Below are 26,598 nucleotides of genomic sequence, written 5' to 3'. Positions count from 1 at the left end.
AAATTGCTCCCTTACTTCTGTGAACCTTCTGGCAGATGGCTGCTCAATCTAACTGGAACAGCCTTCAGCCTATCAAAACTATGTGGTTTCTTCATCCATTTGCATCCAAATCCACATTTAGTTGGTGAAGACACACTGTTTGCCCTTAGGATTCTGACACCAATTCCCATGTGTGGGTTTTCCAACATTAGCAAGCAATTCTCTGTGACACCAGATAGGGGTCCTATAATTTAACTCAGTTCTAACACTATATGGGGATAGTATCAGATCCCACAGGTTAATGATCAGTCCTACGAGACTGTACCCACCTCACTTCAGATGTCATCCCAACTCTAGGTTGTCGCCTGTGTTTCTGACCAATCAGCTATAATTTGGAAGTCTCCATGCCCTTCTCCCCTGGTTCAATTAATTGGCTAGAGAGGCTCACAAAACCCAGGAAAATAGTTTACTGTTTACCAATTTATTATAAATGAATATGATAAAGGATACAGCTGAACATCCAGATGGAAGAGATTCATAGAGCAAGGTAGGTGGGAAGGGACATGGAGCTCCCATGCCCTCTCTAGGCACACAACTCTCGCAGCACCTGCCTCAGAAGTTCACCTAAGAGCTCTCTAAACCAAACCCCTATGGGTTTTTGTGGAGGCTTCAGTACTATATCCACAATTGATTAATTACTGGCCATCAGTGTTTTAATGCAATCTCCAGCCTCATATACCCTCCCCACAGGTCAGGGTGCTGAAAGTTCCAACCCTCTAACCACATGTTTGTTCTCCCTGGCAATTAACCCTCATCCTTAGGCTATCTAGGGGCCTTTCAAAAGTTACCTCATTAACATAACAAAACAAGTAAAACACCTTTATTGCTCCTACCACTTAAAAAATTCCAAGGGTTTTGGAAGTTCTGTGCCAGAAAAAGGATAAAACCAAATATATATTTCTTAGATCAATGAAACAGAATAGAGAACCCAGAAATGGACCCACAAATGTATGGCCAACTAATCTTTCACAAAACAGGAAAGAATATCCAATAGAATAAAGACAGTCTCTTTAGCAAGCGGTGTTGGGAAAACTGTACAGCAACATGCAGAAAAATGAACCTGGACCACTTTCTTACACCATACAAAAATAAACTCAAAATAGATGAAAGACCTAAACGTAAGACAGGAAGCCATCAAAATTCTAGAGGAGAAAGTAGGTTAACAACCTCTCTGACCTCGTCCATAGAAACTTCTTACTTGACATGTCTCCAGAAGCAAGGGAAACAAAAACAAAAAATGAACTATTGGGACCATCATCTGGACAGTGAAGGAAACAACCACAAAACTAAAAGGCAACCAACAGAATGGGAGAAGATATTTGCAAATGACATTTCAGATAAAGGGTTAGTATCCAATATCTATAAAGAACGTATCAAACTCAACACCCCAAAAATAAATAATCCAGTGAAGAAATGGGCAAAAGACAAGAATAGACACTTTTCCAAAGAAGACATCCAGATGGCCAACCGACACATGAAAAAATACTCAACATCACTCATCGTCAGGGAAATACAAATTAAAACCACAATGAGGTATCACCTCATACCAGTTAGAATGGCTAAAATTAACAACTCAGGCAACAACAGATGCTGGCGAGGATGCGGAAAAAGAGGATCTCTTTTGCACTGCCAGTGGGAATGCAAACTAGTGCAGCCACTCTGGAAAGGTTCCTCAAAAAGTTAAAAATAGAACTACCCTACGACCCAGAAACTGCACTACTAGGTATTTATCCAAGGGATACAGGTGTGCTGTTTCGAAGGGGCACATGCACCCCAATGTTTATAGCAGCGTTATTGACAATAGCCAAAATATGGAAAGAGCCCAAATGTCCATTGACAGATGAATGGATAAAGAAGATGTGTTATAAAAAAAAAAAAAAAGAAGAAGAAGATGTGGTATGTATATATACAATGGAGTATTACTCAGCAATCAAAACGAATGAAATCTTGCCATTTGCAACTACGTGGATGGAACTAGAGGGTATTATGCTAAGCGAAATAAGTCAGAGAAAGACAAATATCATATGACTTCATTCATATGAGGAATTTAAAATACAAAACAGATGAACATAAGGGAAGGGAAGCAAAAATAATATAAAAGCAAGGAGAGGGACAAAACATAAGAGACTCTTACATATGGAGAACAAACAGAGGGTTACTGGAGGGGTTTGGAGGGGCAATGTGCTAAATGGGTAAGGGGCATTATGGAGGACACTTATTGGGAAGAGCACTGGGTGTTATACATAGGGAGGAATCACTGGAATCTACTCCTGAAAACATTATTGCACTATATGCTAACTGACTTGGATGTAAATTAAAAATAAATAAATATTTTTTAAAAATTACAATATCACAGTCTTACTGCCCAAACCTGATTCCGACCCCTCTGGCAGCAGAGCTGTTGATTTTTCTGCCCAACCCCAGGACTGGTGAAGCTACAATTTCTCACTGGCCAAGTAGGGTATGGAAGCTGCCTCAGGCAAGAAGGCCACATGTTCCTGCCATTTTTATCCAAATCTTTAGCCATTATTTAAGTATAAACACTTAATCTGTTTTTTTTTTTAATTCCAGTTAGTTAACATACAGTGTAATATTAGTTTCAGGTGTACAATACAGTGATTCAACACTTGCTTATAACCTTAAACAGGCTTAATTTGTCTTAATTGCCAGTTTTCAGTGTCCTAAAACTGGTGCTTATGACAATTTTGTCCAGTTTTATACTTATTTTGTATGGAGAGAGGAACAGTCAACCTCTTCACACCACCATTACCAGAAGTAATTATATGTATGTGTGTGTGTGTGTGTGTGTGTATATATATATATATATATATATATATATATATATATATGTATATATGTATATATGTATGTATGTATTTTTTGTCTTAGTAATCCAACATCTGAATGTATGTAAAAGTAACCCAAAGTAAATGAAGAAGATACCTATTAATGGTCCATACTTTTATGTTTATATTGTCAATTTGGTATAATATAGCCTTTTAAATTTCTTTCAAAACACCATAATTTTTTTTGAATGTTTATTTACCTTTGAGAGAGAGAAAGACAGAGCATGCATAGGGGAGGGGCAGACAGAATCTGAGGCAGGCTCCAGACTGCATGCTGTCAGCACAGAGCCTGACATAGGGCTTGAACTCACCAACCATGAGATAATGACCTGAGCTGAAGTCAGATGTTTAACCAACTGAGCCACCCAGGGGCCCTCAAAACACCATAATGTTAAAATCAGATTTTTTTTTTTCATTGCAGGCTTCCATACATTTGCTGAAACACTCTTTGAAGGTTTTTATAATAGAAGGTAGCTAACTGACACTGAAAATATCTCAAAGGAAGTATATTTTCATAGATTTACTAGTCAACTTTTATACTTCTAGCAAGCTGAAGTTGCTATTTCCAAGGACAGAGCATATCATAAATCTAGACCTACAGGGAAAACTATTTAATTCACCATATTGGCTCATATATCACCCCATTTCCCTTACTCAAACAACTTAAACATTTTATAAAATTAGTAAAAAAAATGTTTGCCCAAATTATTTGAACCTATACATCTTTTGCTTTTTTCTTCTTTGAAATAGCAGGGTCTTCTCTCAGCTTCTCTAAGTGGAAGACATTTTCAGGGATAAAAATATGTGTAAATCACCCAACAAAAGTTGAACAGAGTTGGAGGAAAGGATGGAAGAATTGGCTATCACATTGTAGTTTTCACATTTAGTTATATGAATATATATTTCCATGACATGGACATACAACAATCTATCCAAACTCCTACTAATGAACATTTAAATTATTGCAATTTTTCACTATTATGAACCATGCTATCAGTGAACACCCCTAGAAAAACTCTTAGTATACCAGACAGAATACATCCCCCAGGTACACACCTAGAAGGCAACAGGCTATGAGAATCTTTGCCTTTATTAGATAATTCTGAACTGTGGTAGTTTTCACACTTCTGATATGGTCAGATTTTATTAAATTTTACCAATCTTATGGCTACAAAAATGAAGTCATACGGTTTTTTTCATTTGGATTTCCCCATATGCTGATGAGATTCAGCACCTTTTCAAATGTTTATTGGTCATCCTTCTGAGGGAATAATAAAGAAAAGAGAAAAGAGAGGGAATGTGGGGAGGCAGGACTCAGGTGGCAGAAGGAAAAAAGAGAAATCTGAATAATACAAGGCAAAATAACACTTGTTAATTCTAGATGAAAGATGCATGGGTTCTGTTATATCATTTTCATTCAGATTTATGTTTAAAATAACATCATAATTTCATTAAAAATATGTTTTGAACCACATTAAACTTTGAATCAGTTCTTCACATTTCAGGTATTAAAGGCTATATGGTGCTTTTAACAGTGATCCCATATCACAAATTGATTCCAAAAACAGTAAGCACTTACTCGAAGGCCAGAAATCCTCCTCATGGTAACCTGGCGGTTTGAATCATGGTGTCCAGAAATTTGGTTTGGACCCGGGAACATGAAATCTCGTGTATTTTCATCATATGTAGACAGTGTTTCACCCACTACAAAAAAGATATACTATGACTCAAACTATAACAAAATATTCTATTCAGAAGCAAAATCATCAGGTACAAAAATATATAGGGCCTGATGCTTTACTGAAATATCTGCTTCATGTCATGTTTGTTTGTTTTCCTATGAAGGGAAAATTTAAAGCAAGTTATGTTAAATGGATTCCTTATTCAGAAATGTAGTACATAATGACATTCTCCTTTCCCTTTATAGAAGGGAGATGTTCATGTAAATTTTATGAGTACCTACATGTTTCTAGAGAAAAAAAGTCCTTGTAAACCTATCAAGTTGGTATGACATTTATACAAACCTGAAACTTAATTACTATCTCCACAAATTTTTTCTACCTTCCATTCCTTTCTACCTGACACTATAAGACATTATGTTACATGTTGGAAAAAAATGTAGACATTCTCTAGAATTTATGGTTACCTGAATTATGTACATATGTAATATTCAAAATCTTTAAGATTACTAATTTTCAATAATATATAGTTCTCCATTTTTCACATAAAATAATTATTTAAGGTAGATTTTTCCTATAATCATAGAAGTAAATAACAAAAATCAAGCCAGTCTCCATATTTTAATTCTACCTATCCCAGAGATTTGTAATATTTACTAAACAGTTAAGGTTTTATTCCCCTCCATTCCTAGTAACAGTCAACACACAAAAAAAGGATAATTACTTTATCAACAAAAAAATAGAGTTTGGGAAAAATCACAAAAACTCAGAAGTCGTTTTTATGAATGTCCCAAAATATGCTAGAATGATAGCATGTAATTTTCCATTTTCCATTATTACTATTTATTCAATCTTAGAACAATATGTTCAAATACTATTTATGTCAATCTTTCTGAATATATTATTTTCATCTATTGACATTTTACATTTATGGACCAATACTAGAAACTCAACATTGTTCTTAATTTGGGAAGGAGGGGAAAAGATGGTATTTTTAAGAAGCATTCTTTTAAATGGGTTTGCACATCAATTACCTTATCAAAATATAATACAGTACCTGGTGGAACTAGTTGAATCAACTCAAACAATGCAGTATCATCTGAAAGTTTAAAGAAAAATTTCCTTAGACAAATTAATAATAAACAAAAATTAGTTACTCTAATCACAAGTCTCTAAAAGTCAAAGTAATTGCTAGGTAGACTACATATACGTTTGTATCTTAGTATACTGTGTGTGAAAATATATATATACACAGATGTATGTATGTATGTATACATATGTATACATATACATATGTATATGTATACATCTGTGTATATATATGTATGTGTGTGTGTGTGTGTGTGTGTATATATATATATATATGTATATGTATATATATATTTTGGCTGCCATGTCTCTTAGGGCTTTACTATTCTATAGTGGAGATTAACCCTTCAACCTCTCTGGAGTTTTTCTGATTTTTTTTTTTATTTTTTTAGAGCAGTTTTAGGTTTACAACAAAACTAGAGAGGGAAGTACAGAGATTTCCCATATGTCTCTGTCCCTACACATGCACAGCCTCCCTACTATCAACCTCACTCACAGGAATGGCACGTTTTTGTTTTTGTTTTTGTTTTTGTTTTTTACCAAGGATAAACCCCCATAGTTCCATCATAATCACACAAAGTCCATAGTTTACCTTAGGGTTCAGTCTTGGTGATGTATACTCTGTGGGTTTGGACAAATGTATAATGACATATTCCATCGTTATAGTATCACCCATAGTATTTTCACTTCCCTGATTTTCCTCTGTGCTCTTGCCTATTCATCTCTCTGTTCCACTTCAATTTGCCCCCACAAGCAACCACTGATCTTTTCATTGTCTCCAGTTTTGCCTTTTCCAGAATGTCATGTAGTTAGAATCATATAGCGTTCAGGTTTTTCCCATTGGCTTCTTTCACTCAGTAACACACATTTCAGGGTCCTTCATGTTATTGATGATTTTCCTCTGTGCTCTTGCCTATTCATCTCTCTGTTCCACTTCAATTTGCCCCCACAAGCAACCACTGATCTTTTCATTGTCTCCAGTTTTGCCTTTTCCAGAATGTCATGTAGTTAGAATCATATAGCGTTCAGGTTTTTCCCATTGGCTTCTTTCACTCAGTAACACACATTTCAGGGTCCTTCATGTTATTGATGGCTTGATAGCTCATTTCTTTTTCTTAAATGTTTATTTATTTATTTTTTTGGTCGGGGTGGGGGAGGTGGCACAGCGAGAGAAGGAGACAATCCCAAGCAGGTTCCATGATCTCAGCACAGAGTCCAATGCAGGGCTCACACACTGTGAGATCATGACCTGAGCCGAAATCAAGAATGGGACACTTAACCAACTGAGCTACCCAGGTACCCTGATAGCTCATTTCTTTTAAGTGTTGAATAATATTCATTGTCTGGATATACCACCCTTTATTTTATTTTTTTTTTAATTTTTTTTTCAATGTTTTTAATTTATTTTTGGGACAGAGAGAGACAGAGCATGAACGGGGGAGGGGCAGAGAGAGAGGGAGACACAGAATCGGAAACAGGCTCCAGGCTCCGAGCCATCAACCCAGAGCCCGACGCGGGGCTCGAACCCATGGACCGCGAGATCGTGACCTGGCTGAAGTCGGACGCTTAACCGACTGCGCCACCCAGGCGCCCCCCACCCTTTATTTATCCATTCATCTACTAGGGGGGCATCTTGGTTGCTTCCAAGTTTTGACAGTTATAAAAAAAGGCTTCTATAAACAAGCTTGTGGAGAAAGGAGTTCGGGTGGTGGAGGAGCAGGGAGACCTTCAGCTTGTCTCATCCCTCAAATAAAGCAAGTTATCGAATAACTCTGAACACCCAAGAAATCAATCAGAGGTCTGAGAGAACAGAAAGTACAAATCTACAGGTAGAAAAATGACCACCTTCTGGAAGAAGAGAGTTTACTTGGGGAAGACATAGCTGTGGGTACAGAGGCTGTGAGGGAGCCTGCTTACAGAGGCTACTGCAAAGTATTATAAGCAGCAGAGTACAAAATCTGAACTTTTAGAAGTCCACCACCATGCGGGATGTGCCTGGATTAAAGGTGCTCAGGTGGCAAACCAGGGCAGAATCCCAGGAGTGACAGCATGGTCTGAGGATCCGCTGGGTCACAAGAAAGATGGGTCAGGCCAACCTGCTGCACTGTTCCCAAGCATAGGAGTGGGGACTCGGGCTGAGGGCAGTGAGCTAAGGCAGGGTGCTGGCTTTCTACTCCTTTTTGACATAAACTCTGAACCACTGCGGGGTCTGTGACTGCTTTCCTCACACTGGCTGGCAAAGGGCAAAAGCACAGCAAGATGCTCCCCCAGGGGAACAACACGGGTCCCTGTGCAGGATTCCCTAAAATTTGTGTAGTTTTGAAACTTAGTCGTGTGCCTGAGATAAAAAAGCTCAGATCAGGCAGGGTGAACGCATGGTTCTCATGAAAACCAGGTACACAAGAGGGGTGACTACTCTTCTGTGAGGGTTTGTTGAAGAGTGGGAGGTGTGAACTTTGAGCTCCAGGGCTAGGGAGCTGTGCATCCTGTCCATCTGAACTGAAAGCCTTCAGGGAGCAAAACAGCGCCACCTAGTGGAGGATGGAGCCACGTACACAAAGCACAACCCCCTCCTTTTCACCCAGTCCCGGCCCATTTTCACTGAAACAAGTCAGCCTGAAAATTAGCGCAGAAGGTCGGTCCCCCAGAAGACCAGCACAAACAACTCAACACCAAGTCTACTGATCACAGAATGCTGCAAAGCTTCAGCTCTAGGGGAAACGGGATCTAACTTCCTTTTTACTTTCATCCCTTTTTATTATTATTTATTTTCTCAAGTATCTTCTTAGTTTTTCTCAAGTTCTTTTTTCTGTTATCTATTTTCTCTATTCTATTCTATTTTATATTACTTATACTTTTGGATCTAGATTCTTTTTTTTAAATGTTTATTTATTTTTGAGAGAGAGAGACAGAGCGCGAGAGGGAGAAGGGCAAAGAGAGAGGGAGACACAAAATTCGAATCAGGCTCCAGGCTCTGAGCGGTCATCACAGAGCCTGATGCGGCGCTCAAACCTAACCCATGGACCGCGAGATCGTGACCTGAACTGAAGTCAGACACTTAACCAATTGAGCCACCCAGGCACCCCTAGATCTAGATTCTTTTAACAAGCAGAACAAAACACACCACGGATCTAGTTTTTTGGGTTTTGTTTTTGTTTTTTTGTCTTGGTTTTTTTTTTTTTCTTTCTTCTATTCTTTTCCGGACAAAATGATGAGACAGAAAAATTCACTCCAAAAGAAAGAACAGGAAGTAGAACTCACAGCCAGGATTTAATCAGTACAGATATAAGTAAGATGTCTGAACTAGAATTTAAAACAATGATTATGAGAATAAATAAATAAATAATAAACAAGTAAAACAATGATTATGAGGATACTAGCTGAGTTTGAAAAAAGCATACAAGACACCAGAGAATCCCTTTCTGCAGAGATAAAAGAACTAAAATCTAGTCAGGCTAAAATAAAAAATGGTAAAACCAAGATGCAAACCCAAATGAAGGCCATAAAAATGAGGATGGACGAAGCAGAGGAGCAGAGTAATACAGAAGGTAAAATTATGGAAAATAATGAAGATGAAAAGAGGGAAAGAAAAGTAATGGATCACAAAGGTATACTCAGGGAAATCAGCAACTTAGTAAAATGTGACAAAATTCATACAGAAGGAATCCCAGAACATGAAGAGAGAGAAAAGGCGGCAGAAGGTTTATTCATAAAAATTATAGCTGAAGATTTCCCTAATCTGAGGAAAGACACAGACATCAAAATCCAAAAAGCACAGAGAACTCCCATTAAATTCCACAAAAGCAGACCATTGCCAAGGCATACAGTCAAATTCACAAAATACACAGACAAGGAAAGAATCCCAAAAGGAGCAAGGGAAAAAAGTCCCTAACCTACAAGGGAAGAAAAATCAGGTTCACAGCAGATCTAACCACAGAAATTTGACAGGCCAGAAAGGAGTGGCAGGATATATTCAACATGCTGAATTGGAAAAATATGCAGCCAAAAATCTCTATCCGGCAAGGCTGTCATTCAGAATAGAAGGAGAGATAAAGACTTTCCCAGACAAACAAAAACTAAAGAGGTTTGTGACCACTAAACCAACGCAGCAAGAAATTTTAAGGGGGACTCTTTGAGTGGAGGAAAAAGACCAAAAGCAACAAAGACAAGAAAAGATCAGGGGCACCTGGTTGGCTCAGTCAGTTAAGCGTCCTACTTCGGCTCAGGTCATGATATCATGGTCCGTGAGTTCAAGCCCCATGTTGAGCTCTGTGTTGACAGCTCAGAGCCTGGAGCCTGCTTCAGATTCTGTGTCTCCCTCTCTGACTTCCCCCGTTCATGCTCTGTCTCTCTCTGTCTCAAAAATAAATAAACATTAAAAAAAAGAGAGAGAAGACCAGAGAATGCCACCAGAAACACCAATTCTATAGGTAACACAATGGTACTAAATTCATACTTTTCCATAATCACTCTGAATGTAAAAGTTCTAAATCAAAAGCCCTAGGGTAACAGGATGGATAAAAACACAAGATCCATATATGTGTGTGTATGGGTGTGTGTGTGTGTGTGTGTATGTGTGTGTGTGTGTATACATACATATATATTCCCCCTAAGCAGAAAACCAACAAGGAAACGATGTCTTTGAATGGCACACTGGACCAGACAGACTTAACATATATTTGGAACATTCCATCCTAGGGGCATGTGGGTGGCTCAGTCAGTTAACCATCTGACTCTTGATTTCAGCTCAGGCCATGATCTCATAGTTCATGGTATCAAGAACTGTATCAGGCTCGGTACTGACAGCATGGAGCCTAGTAGGCTCTGAGCAGGGATTCTCTCTCACCATCTCTACCCCTCCTCCATTCATATTCTCTCTCTCTCTCTCTCTCTCTCTCTCTGTCTCAAAATAAATAAATAAACTTAAAAAAATAAAGAACATTCCATCCTAAAGAAGTAGAATACATATTATTTTCTAGTGCCCATGGAACATTCTCCAGAATAGATCACATTCTGGGTCAGAAAACAGCCCTCAACAAGTACAAAAAGATTGAGATCATACCATGCATATTTTCAGATCACAATACTATGAAACTTGAAATCTACCACAAGAAAAAAATTGGAAAGCCCTCAAATACATGGTGGTTAAAGAACATCTTATTAAACAATGAACAGGTTAACCAGGAAATTAAAGAAGAAATAAAGAAATATATGGAAGCAAATGAAAATGAAAACATGACAGTCCAAAACCTTTGGAATACAGCAAAGGCAGTCCTAAGAGGGAAGTATATTGCAGTTTAGGACTATCTCAAGAAGCAAGAAAGGTCTCAAATATACAACCTAACCTTTTACCTAAAGGAGCTAGAAAAGGAACAGCAAATAAAGCCCTAGTCAGCAGAAGAAGGGAACTAATAAAGATTAGAGCAGAAATAAATGATATGGAGAGCCTTTCCCCTACAGTGAGGAACGAGACAAAGATGTCCACTCTCATGATTACTATTTAACACAGTACTGAAAGTATTAGCCTCAGCAATCAGACAACAAAAAGAAATGAACAGCATCCAAACTGGCAAGGAAGAAGTCAAATTTTCATAATCTGAATAAAACATATTCTATGTAGAAACCTGAGCAATTCCTATCAAAATAACACCAGCATTCTTCACAGAGCTAGAACAAACCAACCTAAAATTTGCATGGAACCAGAAAAGCCCCTGAATAGCCAAAGTAATCTTGAAAAAGAAAACCAAAGCATCACAATCCTGGACTTCAAGCTGTAATTATCAAGACAGTATGGCACTGGCACAAAAACAGACACGCATATCAATGGAACAGAACAGACAACCCAGAAATGGACCCACAAACGTATGGCCAACTAATCTTTGACAAAGCAGGAAAGAATATCCAGTGGAATAAAGACAATCTCTTCAGCAAGTGGTCCTGGGAAAACTGGACAGCGACATGCAGAAAAATGAACCTGGACCACTTTCTTATACCGTACACAAAAATAAACTCAAAATGGAAGAAAGACCTAAATGTAAGACACGAAGCCATCAAAATCCTAGAGGGGAAAACAGGCAAAAACCTCTTTGACCTTGGCCACAGCAACTTCTTACTCAACACATCTCTGGAGGCAAGGGAAACACAAGCAAAAATGAACTATTGGGACCTCATCAAAATTAAAAGCTTCTGCACAGCAAAGGAAACAATCAGCAAAACTAAAAGTCAACCAACAGAATTGGAGAAGATCTTTGCAAATGACATACCAAATAAAGGGTTAGGATCCAAAATCTATAAAGAACGTATCAAACTCAACACCCAAAACACAAATAATCCAGTGAAGGAATGGGCAAAAGACATGAACAGGCACTTTTCCAAAGAAGACGTCCCAATGGCTAACAGACACATGAAAAAATGCTCAACATCACTCATCATCAGAGAAATACAAATCAAAACCACAATGAGATACCACCTTACACCTGTCACAATGGCTTACGTTAACAACTCAGGCAACAACAGATGTTGGTGAGGATGCGGAGAAAGAGGATCTCTTTTGCACTGCTGGTGGGAATGTAAGCTGGTGCAGCCACTCTGGAAAACAGTATGGAGGTTCCTCAAAAAGTTAAAAATAGAACTACCCTACGACCCAGCAATTGCACTACTAGGTATTTATCCAAGGGATACAGGTGTGCTGTTTCGAAGGGGAACATGCACCCCAATGTTTATAGCAGTGCTATTGACAATAGCCAAAGTATGGAAAGAGCTCAAATGTCCATCAACAGATGAATGGATAAAGAAGATGTGGTATGGTACATATATATAATGGAGTATTACCTGGCAATCAAAAAGAATGAAATCTTGCCATTTGCAACTATGTGGATGGAACTAGAAGATATTATGCTAAGTGAAATTAGTCAGAGAAAGACAAATATCATATGACTTCACTCATATGAGGAATTTAAGATACAAAATAGACAAATACAAGGGAAGGGAAGCAAAAATAATATAAAAGCAGGGAGGGGGACAAAACATATGAGACTCTTAAATACAGAGAACAGAGGGCTGCTGGAGGGATTGTGGAGGGGGGGGGTGGGCTAAATGGATGAGGGACATTAGGAATTTATAAATAAAAATAAACATTAAAAATTTTTTAAAATTAAAAGTAAATAAAACTAAAAAAAAAAAGAAACCTGAAAGACTCCACCAATAAATTGCCAGAACTGATACATGAATTCAGCAAAGTCGCAGGCTATAAACCAATGCAGAAATCTGTTGCATTTTTATACATCAATAATGGAGCAGCAGAAAAAGAAATCAAGGGCTCTATCCCACTTACAATTGCACCAAAAAACATAAAATACCTAGGAATAAACCTAACTAAACAGGTAAAAGATCTGTACTCTGAAAACTAGAGAGCACTTATGAAAGAAATGGAAAAACATTCCATGCACATGGATCAGAAGAACAAACATTGTTAAAATGTCTACATTATCCAAAGCAATCTACATATTCAATACAATCCCTATCAAAATACCACAAGTATTTTTGCAGAGCTAGAACAAACAATCTTAAAATTTGTACGGGATCACAGAAGACCCTGAATAGCCAAAGCAATCCAGAAAAAGTAAAGCAAAGCTAGAGGCATCATGGTTCTAGGCTTCAAGCTATATTACAAAGCTGTAGTCATCAAAACAGTATGGTACTAGCACAAACACAGACACTTAGACAAATGGAACAGAATAGAAAATCCAGAAATGGACCCACAACTATATGGTCAACTAATCTTTGACAAAGCAGCAAAGAATGTCTAGTGGAAAAAAGACAGTCTCTTCCACAAATGGTGTTAGGAAAACTGAACAGCGAAGTGCAGAAGAATGAACCTGGGTCACTTTCTTACACCACACAAAATAAACTCAAAATGGATGAAAGACCTAAATGTGAGACAGGAAACCATCAAAACTTTACAGGAGAAAACAGGTAGAACTCATCATCAGGGAAATACAAATCAAAACCATGATGAGATACCAGCTTACACCTTTCAAAATGGCTAGAATTAACAACACAAGAAACAACAGGTGCTGGCGAGGATGCGGAGAAAGGGGAACCCTATTTGCACTGGTGTAGTGCAAACTGATGTAGCCACTCTGGAGAACAGAGTTGAGGTTCCTCAAAAAACTAAAAATAGACCTACCCTATGATCCAACAATTGCACTTCTAAGTATTTATTTACCCAAAGGATACAACAACACAGATTCAAAAGGGTACATGCACCACAACATTTATAGCAGCATTATCAGCAATAGCCTAACTATGGAGAAAGCCCAAATGTCCATCAAATGAATAAAGACATTGTATACAAACACACACACAATGTATATATATATATATATATATATATATATATATATATATGTACACACAGTGAATATTACTCAGCCAACAAAAAGAATAAAATCTTGCCATTTTCAACGATGTGGATGGAGCAAGAATGTATTATGTTAAGCAAAAAAGGTCAATCAGATAAAGACAAATACCATATGATTTCACTCATATGTGGAATTTAAGAAACAAAACAGATGAACAACATTTGGGAAAGGGGGTAAAAAAGAGAAGAAAGGGAAACAAACCAGAAGATACTCCTTTTTTTTCTTTGATTTTTTTTTTGATAGAAAGAGCACACGTGGTGGGGGAGGGGCAGAGAGAGAGGGAGAGAATCCCAAGCAGGCTCTGTGCTACAGCACAAAGCCCGGGGCAGGACTTGATACAAACCAAAAACACAAGAGACTCTTTTTTTTAATGTTTATCTTACAGACAGAGAGAAAGAGAGCACGCTCATGTGTGTGAAGGACTGGGGGAGGGGCAGAGACAGAGAGGGAGTCACAGAATCTGAAGCAGGTTCCAGGCTCCGAGCTGACAGCACAGAGCCTGACACAAGCCTCGAACTCACGAACCATGAGATCATGACCTGAACCAAAGTGGAACACTTAACTGACTGAGCCACCCAGGTACCCCACCACAAGAGACTTGTGAGAGACTATCTTAAGGATAGAGAACAAATTGAGGTTGGTGGAGGGAGGTGGGTAGGGGACAAGCTAGATGGATGATGGCTGTTAAAGAGGATACTTATGTGATGAGCACTGGGTGTTGTATAAAGTGACGAATCACTGAATTGTACTCCTGAAACCAATACTGTACTGCATATTAACTGACTAAAATTAAAAACAAACAAACAAACAAACAAAACCTTGTGCAGGCTATTGTGCAGGTTTTTATGTGGACATAAGTTTTCAACTCCTTTGGGTAAATACCAAAAGGAGTAGCTGCTGGATTGTATGTTACGACTGTGTTTAGTTTTGTAATAAACTGCCAGGCTGTCTTCTAAATTGCTGTTCCATTATGCATTCCCACCAGCAGTATATAAGAAGAGTTCTTGTTGCTCAGTATCCCCACTGACATTTGGTGCTGTCAGTGTTTTGGATTTTGGCCATTCTAGGTTTTTGGTGATAACTTGTTTTAATTTGAATTTCCCCAAAGACATATGATGTGGAGCATATTTCCATATGCTTATTTGCCATCTTTATATCTTCTTTGGTGAAGTATCTATTAAGGTCTTTGGCCCATTTTTAAATTAATGTTGTTATTTGATTACTGAATTTTAAAAGTCCTTGGGGTGCCTGGGTGGCTCAGTTGGTTGAGCGTCCAACTTTTGGTTTCAGCTCAGGTCATGATCTCACAGTGGGTGGGACTGAGCCCCGTGTCAAGCTCTGCACTGACAGCATGCAGCCTACTTGGCATTCTTTCTCTCCCTCTCTCTCTGCCCCTCTCCCTCACCCTCTCTCTCTCTCTCTCTTTCTCAAAATAAATAAATATTGAAAAAAATGACTGGATACAAGATAAACATTTTTTGGTCACTTTCCTGTATATCAACCACACACACACACACACACACACACACACATAAAAAGAAAAAAAGAAAGAAAAGTGAGTGAAGAGCCTTATTCCCCAAAGTCACATAATATATAACCAGTTAGAAATATAAGAAATGTATGGCAAGTACATACACACATACCCCCAAAACCTTAATATTATACACAAGGAAAACATAAGTTTAAAAAGTCAATATACATTGCATATCTAAGTGGGAAGAATGAATAACGTAAAAATGCCAATTCCCCCAAAATATAATTGAAATTAAAATTCAAAGAGATTTATTTTAGACCTGAAACATGATTCTAAGTTCACTTACAAAACTAAACATGTAGGAATATGAATATGTGTATATCAAATGAAAATATGGATTACAGAAATCTGTGATAATTAACCATGCAATATCAACCAAATAATAGATACTTAGAATAAACAGACATAATGAAGGGAAAAAGGAATGGGAGACTACACAGAGACAAGATGAGGGTAGAAAGAATATTAATGGGGAACAGACTTCTACTTCAGATAATGACAATATATACCAAGCACACCAATCATCCTACTAGGAACATTTTAAAAATCTGGTCAAATGACTTTTAAAAATCTGCTTGCAGGCACAGAGAAGCAAATAAGACAGTTTAGAATTAGAGTTTAGAATCTTGAAGAAGAAAAAGCCAGGAAGATGAACCAGACATTGGAGCTGTTTTCTCTCTAGGGGCATCTGCTAATTTCAGAAAAGACAAATGAAGGATTGATAAATTTAGCTGAGGTTTTTATGGTCTCACAGACCTAGAAGCAAAATATGACTTCAGGGCCTACCCAGAAGGAGAGATATTCATAAATTCTCCACATTTTAGATAGTCCCCTGAAAGAGCCCGGGAATAGAGATGAACTGTAAATAACCTGGCTTTTACAAGAACTGAAATCTGGCTTCAAATCACCTTAATCTGTAACATTAGACTGACATGATCAAGGACTGCTAGTGTACTAGCAGCCTAGAACAGGCAAATAAAAACAAATAAAACCTATCTGGAGAACGAGAGCATAATTCCATGCCCCCAAATATTTCTGCAATTTTTCGCATAAAATGTTCAATATCCTGAAACAACAAAGAATGGTTACAATTATTTTGGGGGAACTGTTAAGCACTATTAACTAAAGCTAATTATACATGCACTCTATGACCCAGAAATTCCACCACTAAGAATATACCAAGAGAACTGAGTATATACGATTACCAAAAGATACTTACAAAAATATCCATAGTCATTTTATTCATAATAATCCAAGGCTAAAAACAATCCTCATCAACAGGGAAGTAAATAAATTATATATTCATATAATGGAATACCAAAGAGCAATAAAAAAAGAATGGTTTACTGAGATACAACAACACAAGTGCTTCTGACAGACATGAGCCATACTCAAATGAATACTTATTCTATGATTTAATTTACATGAAGGTCAAGAATAGACAAAAGTAATCAATGTTGATAAAAGTCAGAATAGTGATTATCTTGAGGGGAGTACTGACTGGTAGAGACACAAGGAAACCTTTCTGAGCAATGGAAACACTCTATGTCTTGGTGAATGGTGATTACTGATATACACAAAAGTGACTAATCAATGATGAGTACACAGGGTTAAAATTATACATTAGACACTTTTGACACAAAAAATAGCTAAGACAATTTCCAAAAGAAATAAATCTGGAGGGCTCAAACTACCAGGTATCAAAACTGAAGTTACAGTAATTAAGAAAGCATAGTATTTATGCAAGAATGAACAAACGGGGTGCCTAGGTGGCTCAGTCAGTTAAGTGTCCAACTTCAGCTCAGGTCATGATCTCGCAGTTCCTGAGTTCGAGCCCCGCATCGGGCTCTGTGCTGACGGCTCAGAGCCTGGAGCCTACTTCGGATTCTGTGTCTCCCTCTCTCTCTGCCCCACCCCTGCTTGCACTCTGTCCCTCTCTGTCTCTCAAAAAATGAATAAACGTTAAAAAAAAATTGTTTTTAAGAGAATGGACAAACAGACCCATGACACAGAAGAGAGACTAGAAAAAAATTCACATATATGTAGGCACTTCACTTATGACAAAGTAACATTACAGACTGATTATAATAAGGAAAGTCTTTTCACCAAATAGCATTGCACACACAGATATACATAAAAAATGAAATTTTATCCCTATTTCATACCATATATAAAAATGAAATCCAGGTAGACCATAAATCTAAATATAAAAATTAAAGAAATAAGGCTTTTAGATTATATAAAAGAGTATCTTCATAACTTGGAGCAGGGAAAGAATTCTTAAACATGACCAAAATTAGCGCTAAGCATAAAGAAAAAGATTAATAAATCAAACTACATTATTAAATTAGACTATATTAAAAATAACTTGCTCATCATAAGCACAAGAACCACTAATAGATGAAAAATGCAAGCCACAGAATGGGAGAAGATATTTGTAACACATATAATTGACAGAGAGTTTGTAACTAGAAAATATAGAAAATTCCTACAAATGAATAAGAAAGTAACAACCTGATACAGAATTGAGCAAAAGACAAACATTTCACACCCATTATAAAAAGATGTCCTGAAAGATTGATAAACGTATGAATTATTAGTCTACTTCATTCGTCTTCAGGGAAAAACCAAATAAAAGCATTATTCACCCATAATAATGATAAAATTTTTAAAAATCCAGCAATCCCAGGAGTTGGGAAGGATGTAGAGAATAAAACTTTCAATGGCAGAATACATATTGGTAGAGCAACACTGGAAACTGTTTGCATTGCCTATTCATGCTGACCCTAAGACTTAGCAATTTCGTTTCTATGTATCTACCCAATAGGAATGGGTGCTCATGAGCATCAAGTCATATAATCAGGAATGTTCAGAGCAACATTATTCATAATAGCAAAAACTATAAACAACCTAAATGTCTACCGATGTCCATAAATAACAGAATAAATAAACTGGAGTATAGTTGCATAATGAAATACTACACAGCAATAAGGATGAATGGATTAGTTACTCACAACAACACAAGGCAAATATCTCCAGCAAAATGCTGAAAAAAAAAGTCTGGCACAAAAGATTTTGCACAGTATGATTCCATTTATTTAGTGTTCAAAAATAGGCAAAGCTAAATTACAACATTAGACATTAAAAGGGAAATTCTTTTGTGGAACAGAGAGGAAATAGTGATTAGAAGAGGGTATAGGGGGGCTTTCTGAAGTTCTAGCAAGGTGTTCTATTTCTTGACCTAGGCTTTAGTTACATAGGTGTTCACACTGATATATTTCAATGAGTATAAACAAATACTTGAGTTAAATGGTAGGTTAAATATGCATTAGCTATGGTCACCTTCTGAACTCTCACTAAAAGAACAAATAATTAAACACACACACACACACACACACACACACACACACACACACTCCCAATGGCAAAACCTGAGAGGAAACAATTTGAACAGAAATGGTAACTTAGTTAACAGGAAAAAGGGTCTTAAGCCAATAGACCGGAAAGCTTAGGAGCAACCCCTTTTGTATTCGAATTCCTAACAGATTTAGTGATTGGTAGTGCCAGCTACCTCTACAAATGACAGAAATCAATGGGGCTAAAAGCCAGAGCAGTTGAAAATTTAAGAAACAGTCAAAGAAACAGTCCTCCCTCCAGTTTACACTGCTAGGAAACTGCCTTTCCCCATACCCAGGCAGGTGGTTGGAAGTTCATTCTCTGGAGGAGGTGGGACAGGGAGAAGCAGGGGGGTGGGGGCGGGGGCCGCTGGGAAGGGAGGGAAAAGGAGGAGAAGAAGGAGGTATAGTAATCTTCATTTTTGTCACTGTTGTCCTTGGAATGGAAATAGGAGGTACGGTTGACAGCAGGGGTACTATATGAAAACAGGGAGATTAAGAGTCTGGGCTACATACTGATACTTTACAACAGCTTCTTCTTCCACAAGGTTCTAAAATCAGTAGTAGCCAAATTTATAACCTCTAGGAGAAAGATGGGACTGATTTTTCTACTGAATATGATCTGCCGAAGTCAAAATACATAAAAAGATGCTGACATCCTAAGCTTTTCAGTAAGATGGCCCAGAGAAACCACCCTACAAAAAAGTCCATACTGACAATTTCTATCCAAGAGGAATCCCCAACAGAGTTAGTAACTAGTAGTGCCAGGCACCTCTGGCACATAATTTCTAAAAGCATTTTAGTGTTCTGCTATTAAATATGAACAGATGGGGGCACCTGGGTGGCTCAGTCAGTTAAGTGTCCGACTTCAGCTCAGGTCATGATCTCGCGGTTCGTGACTTCAAGTCCCACGTCGGGATCTGTGCTAATAGCTTGGAGCCTGGAGCCTGCTTCAGATTCTGTGTCTCCCTCTCTATCTGCCCCTCCTCTGCGCGCGCACACACACACACACACACACACACTCACTCTCTCTGTCTCTCAAAAATAAACATTAAAAAAATTTTAAATATGAACAGATGGCCAATAATTCGGTGGCATCCTCTAACACGAAAGACAAGCAAAATCACAAAATAGAAAATAAAAGTAGAAACAGCAGAGTTTATCTCCCCAGATCTCCCCTTAAAAACAGACATAGCAATTAAATAGCAAAACCATAAACCTATGGACAACATCTATAATAAAATAAGGGGATAAGATATCCTTACAAACCCCAAAATAAAACATATGGTGACAAACAACTCACAGTCACAAAACCTATGGGTACCAGCCTCCACGCAGGAAGAAACAGAAGGAATGAAGGGGCTATCAAATGACCTGGGAAGAGAACTCCAAAACAGCCAACAGTACTCACTAGGAGGCACAGGTCAATTTGAGAAAAGCAGCTGAAACTGGGAGAAGGTCTGCCCACTCCAATAGCAGGTAATTCAAAAGGTTTAAGGGAAGTTCCAAAGGTGGTAGTCTGGTGACCTGTAAGAACTATAGAAACTGACCATCCAGGGTTCCCAGGCAGAACAGAGCCCAAGAAACCACGAGAAACTATAGAGAAGAGAATACAAATTAAACAGGATTTTTAAAAAATAAAAAAGAGAAACCAGAAAAAAGTAGAATGGAACAAAGGCAGAAAATCCCAGAAGGCAAGCCACCATATACGTATGCTAAACACTATAAAAGGAAGCTCAGTGAGCCTAAAAAGTTTTCTTCAATCATGCTTCCTTCTAAACATTTAGGAAAAAACTAAATTCAATTAAGAATGAGCAAAGAGGGGTGCCTGGGTAGCTCAGTTGATTAAGAATCTGACTCTTGGTTTCAGCTCAGGTCATGATCTCAGTTTGTGAGTTACAGCCCAGTGTCAGGCCCTGCACCGACAGATAGAGTCTTCTTAAGATTTTCTCTCTCCCTCTCTCTCTGCCCTTCCTCCACTCTCTCTCTGTCTCTGTCTCTCTCTCAAAATAAATAAACTTAAAAAAAAATAAAGAATGAGTTGGGGCACCTGGGTGGTTCAGTCAGTTAATCATCAGACTTTGGCTCAGGTCATGATCTCACTGTTTGTGGGTTTGAGCCCCGTGTTAGCTCAGAGCCTGGAGCCTGCTTTGGATTCTGTGTCTCCCTCTCTCTCTGTACCCATCCCCTGGTCGTGCTCTGCCTCTGTATCTCTCTCTCTCTCAAAAATAAACTTAAAAAAAATTTTTTTTAAAACAATGAGTAAAGAAAAGGTTTGGGGCGCCTGGGTGGCGCAGTCGGTTAAGCGTCCGACTTCAGCCAGGTCACGATCTCGCGGTCCGTGAGTTCGAGCCCCGCGTCAGGCTCTGGGCTGATGGCTCGGAGCCTGGAGCCTGTTTCTGATTCTGTGTCTCCCTCTCTCTCTGCCCCTCCCCCGTTCATGCTCTGTCTCTCTCTGTCCCAAAAATAAATAAAAAATGTTGAAAAAAAAAAAAAAATTAAAAAAAAAAAAAAAGAAAAGGTTAAAGGTCAGATGTACACCAGGTTCTTATATAAAAAAATAATAGTGAGAAAAGAAAAAAATTCCTATAATGAAAGTAGCCAAAAAGACATTTCAAAAACAGATAACTATAATCTACTACTTGAAAAATTTTAAAGTAATACAAGGTATTGAAGAACTAACTAAATCAAAACAAAATCAGAAACAAAAAAGTGAGATGGTATAACTCAGGAAAGAAGCAGAAATAGGGAAAGGCATTTCAGAAATGAAGATTAAACTAAAACAACAGAAAATACCTTAAAAGAAATAAAAGGAGATTTTTTTTAATCAAAAGGAAACCAACAAATATTTTTAATGAGAGAAAATAACAAATACTAAACAGACAAAAATATCCAACATACAATAATAGCATTATTCAGGAAACTTCACAGGAATGAAAATGGATTAGAAACTACAAATAAACACACACTGTACTTAAGAATAGCAAGTGTCTGGGTGGCTCAGTCGTTAAGCATCTGACTTCAGCTCAGGTCATGATCTCACAGTTTGTGAGTTTGAGCCCCACCTTGGGTAAGCATGAGTCGTTCCCTCTTTGGATGAACACAAGCCCCACTTCGGGTAAAAACATGAGCCCTGCTTCTGGAGAGTCCTGCTTTTCTCTCCCTCTCTCCCTCTCTCTGCCCCTCCTGGCATTCTCTCTCTCTCTCTGTCCCTCACTCACTTGTGCCCTCTTTCTCTCAAAAGAAAAAAAAAAGAATAAGAAACAACTTCAGGATATATTCTAGTAAAACTACTAGACTTTAAGGATAAATAAAAAATATTTTAGGTATTTAGGCAAAAAAAAAAAAAGACAAGTGAAATAACATTAAACTTTAAGAAAATGATTTAAATATCTGAGGAAGAACTGGGTTAAGTTAAGCAAAAACTAAAATAAACTACAAAACTAAGCAAAGAAAATATTAAATTCAAGTGAAAACAGAATTCTTGCCAAGAAAAGTAACCGTAATATATTCACCACATGATTCAGCTAAAAATACTTTTTACATGGTCATAATATACAAAACAAAATTGTGATTATAACTCTATTAAGAGGAGAGAAAGACAGAAAAAGGGCATATATATGTTTTCAGGGCAAGCAGAGAATATATGAAAAGTACTTACATCCTCATATTCCATAAGGAAAAGTAGAGATAATGTCTAAAACTGAAAAAAATCAAAATGTTTCAAATGCAATATAAGTATGTTAGAGATATGTAGGTGAGTACAAAAAAAAACAATAAAAAATAATAATAATAAACTAGTTCCTTGGGGAGTCAGAAATGATGGAAGAGAGGGATGTTACAGGATCACTGTTTTGGGAATAAGTTTTGTAGACTATATGTAATTCCAATATTAAAGAAAAAAAATAACATAATTATATAACCAATTAAAATAATTTCAATGTAAGTAAAAATCAAATTTAAAAAGATATCACGGGGCGCCTGGGTGGCGCAGTCGGTTAAGCGTCCGACTTCAGCCAGGTCACGATCTCGCGGTCCGTGAGTTCGAGCCCCGCGTCAGGCTCTGGGCTGATGGCTCGGAGCCTGGAGCCTGTTTCCGATTCTGTGTCTCCCTCTGTCTCTACCCCTCCCCCGTTCATGCTCTGTCTCTCTCTGTCCCAAAAATAAATAAATAAATAAATAAATAAATAAATAAATAAATAAAAATAAAAAGATATCACATTAATAGTTACATATATGCATGTATTTACATATGTATATATATGCATGTATATGTATGTATGTATACATCTTGTCTGAGAGCAAGTCCTAGCAAACAATAAAATTAATTGCATAATATGAGCTACCCCTTCCATTTCAAAGAACTTGCCTTGTTTTGACAGTGTAAACTCAGTATTTGCAAATTTGAAAGAAAAAGAAGTTACACTTTCTTTTCAAATAAATAACACAATTAAAAATAAAAATCATTTCACAAAGAAAAGTAAAAGGTTAAAAGTAAAGTCAAGGAAAGGGGTGCCTGAGTGGCTCAGTTGGTTAAGCGTCCAATTCTTGATCTCAGCTCAGGTCTTGCTTGATCTCAGGGTCATTAGTTCAAGCCCCACGTTGGGCTCCACGCTGGGCGTGAAGCCTACTTTAAAAAAAAAAAAAAAAACAGCCAAGGAAGGAAACACTCTTTCATAAGGGATCTAAGTAAAAAAAAAAAAAAAAAAAAAGTACCCCACACTAGCCATAATCATTCTGGAATGGGCCAAACATGTAAGCAGAAAATGGCCAATAATATATTCATGAAAATATTGCATGGGTATTTAGCATGGTCAGTTATTATTTCTGTGAACCATTTCCAGTGAACAAAGGAAAACAAATGCAGCTGTTAACAGAGTAATTCCAACTGGTTCCCTAAAGATATCAATGGTCTCAGAAGTAAAAATGATCTTGGAAGGAGTATAAAGTTTAAAAACAAAGGGTTTAAATAGAAAACAAATCTAAGATTTATGTCAACATACTAGATACCTTGCGAGTCTACCATCGACTCCATGAATAACTGCCACACAAAGTGAAATAATGAAATAAACCATCCAGGTGGCACTGTTACTGCAACTCCTCAGCTGTAAAGACATGGCCTAAAAAGTAACTGGGTTTGTTTGATTTATATTTTATCATAAGAACCTAGATTAACGTTTACTGAGAAAAGCTATTTGCTAGTTTCTATAAACAATTTTCTATTCTTTTATACTTAAAAAGTATATTTTGGCAAAAATACTTCAGGAAGAGAGACCTTAAATTATTAAAGGGAAAGTTAAGTAATGCTGCTAAAAAACCAAATAGCAAGTTGATGTAATTACATGTACTGAAACATGTAGCATAATTAACCTCAATTCATAGATGCCCTTTACCTTGTAACTAACTAAAGACAAATGTCCTCATTCCTCTATAAAAATTATCATTTTCACATGTACTTTTAGCGTGAGTTACAAAGTAAAAGCACTGCAACACTGCAGAAATACTACTCACATAAAGCAAATCCAAAGCTACAGTAAATACCTTGAGAGTGCCAGAATGCTGTTAGCCTCTGCACCAGCAAGAACAATTACTATAATAATATCCTCTGAATGCCTATTTACCTGCCCTAACTACAAAGATGAATTGGTGGAAGGTACTTGTCACTGTGGATTTAAAATATGAATCCTGAGTCTTACAAGCCTCCTTGAGGATTGAGGCAGGGACACTCCCATTCATAGCCTTTGAAGGATATATTCTCAGCCTTTAAATCTTCACCTGAAAGCATTTTCAATACCCCAGACACCAGGTAAGCACTAATTCCCAGAAGCTTGAAAAGCAAGAGCTGTAATGAAACTGCAATGTTTCTCTACAGGCAAGAGAAAAAAATATGGACAACTACTAATCCACTACAATATAAATAAAAATCGTATCTGTTCAGTATCCAAGTGTTGAAGGGAATGAGGTCAGAGAAGGTATTAATTATAAATTTTTAAATACAAAATACATTTCCTAACCAAAGGATTATAACACTACAAATAGCTATCTCTCAATTGGATAGTTCCAACAGTCATAAAAATAGTAATGAGGCAGTTATATAATGCATTATGATATTTTATGAACTCCCAACTACCAGATACCTAGTATGTGCCAGGTATTGCCATATGCATTAGAGATATGGCGGTAAACAAAACAGAAAAAAAATCTCTACTCTTATGAAACTGCCACTCTGTTGAAAAAAAAAAGAAAAAAGAAATAATATATCAGTGCTAGAAAGAAAAACAGGTGGACCATTCATTCCTATTTTCCCTATGCAAATACCTGTTGTCTTGGTGGAACTATTAAAAGCATATTCTTTTACTCAAAATATCCTGGGTATATAATAACTCTAAAGATAATGGGATAGGTACATAGCAAAAGGTGCTATTTTAGATACTTTGGTAAGAAAAGGCCTCTTATTATGATGATAAATTTCAGCAGTGACTGGAAAGAAGTGAAGGAGCAAGCAATATGTTTATATGTAAGAGGATCTTTTCAGACAGGATATACTGTGTGTGTGTGTGTGTGTGTGTGTGTGTGTGCTCGCTCATGTAGAAGAGAATCTGTAAAACTTCACTGAGAAAGGATGAAAATCCATAGTTTCAATAAAGAAGTCTATGAAGTAGAAAAATTTTCAGTCATTTCTTGCCTAAAAATGGTTGCAAGGGTACAGTTTCAGCCATCAATCAGTTAATTCTGGTAAATTCCAGAATTAGAATAGTTTCCCTAAAGAGAACGCCTTCTCTATGAATATAAAATTACCTTATTATGGCTTTTAATACCATTGACACTTAATGTCATTTTATATATCATATATTTCCCTAGACCATAGGTGATTCTGGATCTCTGGTGTTTCCTTAGAAGTGTAGATATGGTGTGAAATGGAACTGGTAAATTCCCCAGTAATAACACTAGTAATGATAACAACACATCATCAACAATAATAAACAAGGGACATTTTAAGTGTTTAGTGTGTGCCCAAAACTGTTCTAAGCATCTTAACTGAGTTACTCATGGATCTGGCCATTTATCAGACTGTCCAGTTAAGGGGGTCCTCGGATCTCCCTGAGCATTTTGACCATGCTCAATTTGCTCTTAGATGACATAATCTTAATTAACAAATACTGGATTTTAGACAAACAAGTACTTGTTAGTTTTATATGTTACACAATGGAAAATGATATATGTGACTCACAATCCCAAAAGTAGAATACTACTGGTAAGTGGAAATTCTGGAACAGTCCACAATTGTTTCAATCGTTTCAATTCAATTCATTACTTGAAGTTCTTCTCTTTGCTTCCATTGACAAAAAGTCTACTTTACTTCTATGGATTCAATTTTATATCTTATTTAAAGGATCTGTTTCTACCATTTCTACCATCATTCTGTGTTTAAGCTTAAAGGCTTGACACTGTGGAGGCTCACTGTAGGGACACCTATGAGAAGTCTCTACAGCTTTCCCTTCCTTTCCCCTTCCATTGGAGACCTATGTGGCTTTTAGAAAGGTTACACATGTACCACTTGAACCAAAGTACATGTGTGAGTTAAGTAAACAG

General features: G+C 37.2%; 1 protein-coding gene across 3 annotated transcripts in view; it reads right to left on the bottom strand.

Moving 5' to 3' along the window:
• SPATA6 (spermatogenesis associated 6) overlaps nucleotides 1-26,598 on the bottom strand; it is a 150,589-nt gene that overhangs the window by 93,266 nt on the left and 30,725 nt on the right. For all 3 annotated transcript variants that reach the window (XM_058717451.1, XM_058717448.1, XM_058717447.1), the window contains exons 4-5: nucleotides 5,622-5,663; nucleotides 4,465-4,589 (exon numbers count right to left, since the gene is read on the bottom strand). In XM_058717451.1, the coding sequence (XP_058573434.1) occupies nucleotides 4,465-4,589; nucleotides 5,622-5,663 (167 nt within the window). The remainder of the gene's footprint in view (nucleotides 1-4,464; nucleotides 4,590-5,621; nucleotides 5,664-26,598) is intronic.

This window comes from Neofelis nebulosa, chromosome 2, assembly GCF_028018385.1.
Source record: "Neofelis nebulosa isolate mNeoNeb1 chromosome 2, mNeoNeb1.pri, whole genome shotgun sequence".
NCBI classification, from domain to species: domain Eukaryota; kingdom Metazoa; phylum Chordata; class Mammalia; order Carnivora; family Felidae; genus Neofelis; species Neofelis nebulosa.
Note: the sequence above shows the minus strand (reverse complement) of the source record. Positions and strands in the feature narration are given on the sequence as shown.